This window comes from Corvus brachyrhynchos, unplaced genomic scaffold, assembly GCF_000691975.1.
Source record: "Corvus brachyrhynchos isolate BGI_N302 unplaced genomic scaffold, ASM69197v1 scaffold45, whole genome shotgun sequence".
Lineage (NCBI taxonomy): Eukaryota > Metazoa > Chordata > Aves > Passeriformes > Corvidae > Corvus > Corvus brachyrhynchos.
The window spans coordinates 1,209,344-1,215,073 of record NW_008238361.1 but is presented as its reverse complement, the minus strand read 5'-3'; the positions used below and the strand labels follow the sequence as shown (position 1 = coordinate 1,215,073).

The window sequence follows — 5,730 nt, the reverse complement described above, 5'->3', positions numbered from 1 at the left end:
CCATGTCCCTCTAGCACCACGTTGTCCTTAACTCTCCTTTTCCATCATTATTCCACCTGTTGAAATCACAGAATTCCAGACTGGTTTGGGTGGGAAGGGACTTTCCCAGTACTGAGGGAGCACTGGGATGATCTTGGAGATCTTGGAGAGCTTTTCCTTTGTTTTTGGCCCATTTGGCTCTGTCCAATGATTCTGTGATGCCACCAAAACCTGCGGCGGGAAGGAGAACTCGGCGCGCGTCTCTCCCACCTAACCCGGCCTTGGAATCCTTGTTTCCTTGCAGATTTGACTTTGAAAGCCTGGAGAACAGCGTGGAGAGCTCCATGGACAAGTCCAAGCCCTGGAGCCGATCCATCGAGGACCTGCACAGGGGCAGCAACCTGCCCTCTCCCGTTGGGAACAGCATCTCCCGCTCCGGCAGACACTCGACCCTCCGGTACGGCATCCTCGGGATCTGCAGTGTGGGACAGCTTTTCCCGTTGGGATATCCCTCATCTTCCCTCTTTTCCCAGCAGAGGAGTGGCATTTAAGGAATTGGTGGTTTGAGGTGGAAGGAGCCTCTCAGGGCAGCAGCTGGGGAAGGGGCAGGAATCACTTCCGAGGGCAGGATGAGCCGAGGATGCAATTCCTTGTGCAGAGGAAGCCATTCCTCGTCTCCAAAATGCAGCTCAGCATTTCCATGGACCCAGCCAGTCTGGGGCTCCCATCCTGTGTCCCGTCTCTTGCAGCAGCACATTCCTTCCGTGCTGCCATGAAGGGGATGTTGGATTCTTTGGAAAGGCCACTTCCCTCCCCCAGACCTGCTTTCACTCCCACCATTCCATGCTTTACTACCAAGTCTCTCTTTCCCAATGTTCCTTTTTTTTTTAATTTGTGGAAAAGGCAGGATCACTTCCCAGGATTGACTGACAGTCACCTCTTCCATTCCTTGGATGTCCTGCCCCGACCACCACCCTCACATCCTGGTACTGGGGTTGCAGCTCTGAGTGCTGGATCCTTTGGGATTTTTTTGGCTTTTATGGAGTTTTGCTCCATAATCCTGTGAGCAGAGAAGTGTCCAAAAGTGGAGCCACCTCACTTGCAGCTTTCCCTTCCAGCAGAGGTGGTTTTGCTTTGCCAGGCAGTGCCCTTGGCCCTGGGTTGTTGAGTGGCTCCAAACCTTGTACCTGGAAGATTAATTCCCAGCCCTCAGGCACTGGAGAGGAGGAGAGCTCTGGGAAAGAAATCCAGCTGTGGAGTGCAGCAGGATCACTTGGCCACTTGATTTAGGGGTTTTTTAGTGGTTTTGGTGTTCTTTGCTCCTGAGTTGCTCTGTCAGAAGTGGCAGAGCCCGAGCTGGCAGGAGGTGCTGGTTCCGCCGTTCCCTAAGGAGGAGTGTTTGGGATTAGGAGTGCCTAAACCAGGAATACCTTACATGTCTCTGACATTGTTTCTCTTCATTTCCTTCCACCCTTTTCCCCTTCTCACATCTCCCTTTATTCCTTTCGTGTCTGACTCTCCGTTTCAACGTCTCCTCCATTCCCTTTTCCCGCTCAAATGCTCTTTCCCCGTTCTCCCGTCCTTCCCGGCGCTCTCATCTCCTGTCACACACCATCAGATTGGTTTCTCTGCCCGACCACCTTGAGCTCAAACGCTGCCAGAGCTGCTTGGCAGCCACCTGCCTCTGGAGCAGCTTCCCTTTGCGCTCTGCCGATGAGGCTCCCGCCCGGAAAATCCCGTAAGTCCGAGTGCAAGGTGTCCCCTGCAGGGCATGGAGCCCCGGGGCCAGCACTGCTCCCATGCCATGGATAATCTGGTGGCCACACGGACTGGGACAGCCCCAGCCCCAGGAGAAGGGCTGCAGGCTCCAGCACGTGTGGTTATCACATTATAATCCCGAGCGTAGTTGGCTTCCGTAGAGCGGGATTTTCGCGGAGAGAGGGAAGCGTGGTTGGCCTGGAAGCAAGAGCCGAATTCTCCTTCTCATGGTGCAAGTAGTTGTGTTTTGTACCTAAGCTTAGAGCTTGTAGTCCTTGTCCATCTTGTTTCCTCTTTTTGTTAGAAATAGAGACTTTGCTCATCCCCAAAACTGCCACGGAAATGGGACCTGACAGAGTTTTCCAGCCAAAAGTTTCCCCTTCCTCCAGAGCCATCTCACAACTGAGGCAACTTACCTGGATTTGGGGTTTTTGTCTTAAATCTGTATTTTAAAATCTGTATTTTTAATATTTCTTTTAAATGGGTATTTTTAAAATGTGTATTTCTTTAAAAAGTCTATTTTTAAAAATGTGCATTTTTAAAAAGGTGCATTTTTTTTAAAGGTGTGTTTTTAAAAATGTCTTTTTTCAGTAGCTGGGGATTATGTGTGTTAAAAAAAAGGGAAAGCTAAAGGTAGGTGAGAGATTTTTAAGAAAGGAGGGTTGTTTTTATAATTATAATTTTTAAATTGTAATTTTTATAATTAGTAAATATTGGTGAACTGAGAGAGAATCTCCTCCTCAGATCAAGGCAGGTGCTCAGTTGAGGAGGGGGCACAGGGTGTTTTTTTTGGGAAAAACCAGGAGGTTCTGCCCCATCTCCGGGTGGTAAATGAGATTTTTGGGATGTGGGAACACCCAGGCTGTGTGGAAATTCCTGGAATGGTGAAAACTGTGCAAACAGGAGAAAGGAATCCCAGCATCCCAGACTGGTTTGGGTTGGAAAGGTTTAAACTCACCCCATTCCATGGGCAGGGACACCTCCCACTCTCCCAAGCCCCATCCAAGCTGAAAGATCTGCTCTTCCCTCTTGGAGGAAAAAGGAGAAGGCTGAGAAAACCTCCCCAGGGTAATGGAAAATTCAGGAGCTGGCCTGGGCTGGGCAGAGCTCTGTCCATCCTCCAGGACCATCCCTCTCCAATTCCAAGTCCAGCTGCCTCCCCACAGCTCTTTTTAGCAGTGCTGAACCTGCCAATTCCCCCCTCCCTGCGTTTCCTTGGCAACTGAGAGGGGCTTTTTTTCCTGGAGAGGAGGCACAGGGATTTGGGAAACCAACACCAAAATGAGGGCAGGAGGATGAAAAAGGGGGAAGAACCTTTGGGGATTTCATTACTGCTTTTTTGGGAGAAGGAGCTTTACTGAGAGCCAGCCTCTGCTGTCAGATAAATATTAATGCAGGCTTTGCAGCATCCCAGCCCATTAGAAATTCCCTTTCTTCTGAGGAAAGGACTGGAGTTTCCATGTGGATTGAAATGAGAAACTTCGATTCCTCCTCCAGAATCTGCCGAGTCCATGAGGAGAGAACCATCCAGGCAAATCTGGGAATGGGCTTTGAGTGTGTTCAGTAACTGGGCTTAAATCTGCCACGGTTTTGGGAGCTGCAGTCCCCGAGTTTGGGCTTTGCCAGTGACACTCGCACTGCTCAGGGGCCCGGGGAAGGCATCATTTTTGTCAGATGCTTCCTAATTCAACAGAGCATCTCTGTGAGCAGCTCCAGCAGATCACAGAAACCCCAAATGGGCCCAAACCTTCCTTTCTGAAGGAATTTTTGGCTGTCAGTTGAGACAAACCCCACAGTTCCAACCCACCACCAGCAAAATTGCAGGGATGGAACCCCAAACCCAGCCAGCCCTGATGAATTTCAGCTTCTCATCTCTGTGAGACCCACCCTGGGCTGCTCTGCTGGGAGCCAGAGGAGAGCAGGATGGTTTTTAGCAGATCAAAAGGTAAAAATGATGGGAGAAATCAGCTGGAATTTGTATTAAATTGGAGCATTCAAAGTCTTCACCACGGGACTGGGCACATCATGGAATTCCAGAAGGGTTTGGGATCTAATTCCAACCTTCCTCCCACTGTCCCAGGCTGCTCCCAGCCCCAATGTCCAGCCTGGTCTTGGGCACTGCCAGGGATCCAGGGGCAGCCCCAGCTGCTCTGGCAATTCCAGCCCAGACCCTCCCCACCCTCCCAGCCAGCAATTCCCTCCCCAACCCCCCATCCATCCCTGCCCTCTGGCAGTGGGAAGCCATTCCCTGTGTCCTGTCCCTCCAGGCCTTGTCCCCAGTCCCTCTCCAGCTCTCCTGGAGCCCCTTCAGGCCCTGCCAGGGGCTCGGAGCTCTCCCTGTGTCCTTCCCTTCTCCAGATGAACATTCCCACCTCTCCCAGCCTGGCTCCAGAGCTGAGGAGCTCCAGGCCTCAGAGCATCTCCATGGCCCTAAAATATAAAAAAATTACGAAATTATTCTTGAACAGAAACGTTTTTCTGTCAGATCTGGGTGAGAAAAAGAACCTCAAACTGTGTATTCCAGCCCAGGGCTGGCCCTGGCTTTCCTGGTTGTTGAGCAGTTGAAGTCCTGCTCTTCCCCTCATCCTGCTCATCCCAAAACTCTGGATGAGCTCCCTCCCCACAGGTGCCACCCCCTTTAGGACTGGCAGGAGGAACCCATCCCCTCTGCAGGAGCTTCCCCAGGCTCAGCTGCTCAGTTCCTGCTCTTCTGCAGGGGAAAGGTTTTGCAGCTCCCCTTGCAAGGAGGGGCCGGGGAAATGAAAGAGGAACCATCTGCCATGAATTAGCAGGATAAATATCCTGGGCTGACATCATCTGGGACCTGCAGCAGACAGGAAATCAAACCCAACGAGTCCTCCAGCTGCTGGGCCAAGTTTTTGGGAACCAGGAATGAGGGAGAAGCAGGAGGAGCTCATCCACCCATTCCCTGGCTCACAAAGGGAGGTGTGGGAGCTGCCACCGGCCTGCCCCGCCTTGGGGGAGGGAACAAAAACATCAGAGAGCCTTGGAATGGCTGCAGACACAAGGAAAAGCATCCTGAGCCTGAATTCCAGCGGCTGAGCTGTTGTTCAGGAGTTCCTGTACAAAAATCCTGGTTAATTCTTGGCTCTGGTGGCTGTGGGAAGGAATAGCGTCTGCTGAGGGGATGGGGTGGGAATCCAGGGCAGAATTCCCTCTGCCTGGAGGGGCTGGCTCAGCACAGGAGCTCTCCAGGGCATGTTCCATGTCCAGGTCTCACCTGGATTGTCCCCTGGCACGAGGGGAAGCTCTTGGGTGATGCCAAACAGTGGGACAAGAGGAAGGGGCAGGAATTGATCCCAGGAAATTCCACCTGGACAGGAGACAGAACTTTGTCCCTGCGCAGTGCCCGAGCCCTGAACAGATCCCAGAGTGGAGTCTCCCTCCCTGGGATATTCCAGACCCACCTGGACACAACCCTGTGCTCTGGGATGGCCCTGCTGGGCAGGGAGGTGGCACCAGTGACCCCCTGTGGGCCCAACATCCCATCCATCCCTGCCATTCCCTGTGTCCTGTCCCTCCAGGCCTTGTCCCCAGTCCCTCTCCAGCTCTCCTGGAGCCCCTTTAGGCCCTGCAAGGGGCTCGGAGCTCTCCCTAGATCCTTCTCCTCCCCAGGTGAACGTTCCCAGCTCTCCCAGCCTGGCTCCAGGTGCCTGGAAAGTCACCCAGGTAGGGAGAGGTTTAGGAGGGATCATCTCGGCTTGGCAAGGCTCCATCCAAGTGGCTGGATCCAAGCTGAACTTCCAGGCAGATCAGACCCAGTATTGGAGATGCTGGAGTACCCTTGCTCCCCAGTTCTGTTTCTCCAGGCATCTGGAAATCCCAAAATCTGGATTTACCGTCATTTTTCTTGTTTAAGGAGACTTTCTCCCCTTTCTTAGAGCCAACAGAACTGGTGGATGCTTCAGTCCTGAAGTTCAGGGATGTGGCTCACTGGGCACTGAGTGAGGGGATTGTTTTTCTTCCAACAGT

General features: G+C 52.5%; 1 protein-coding gene across 1 annotated transcript in view; it reads left to right on the top strand.

Annotated features, from left to right (window-relative positions):
* FMNL2 (formin like 2) overlaps positions 1 to 5,730 on the top strand; it is a 51,435-nt gene that overhangs the window by 17,124 nt on the left and 28,581 nt on the right. Inside the window, exon 6 of the mRNA XM_017736019.1 lies at positions 284 to 436. Coding sequence (XP_017591508.1) covers positions 284 to 436 — 153 coding nt within the window. The remainder of the gene's footprint in view (positions 1 to 283; positions 437 to 5,730) is intronic.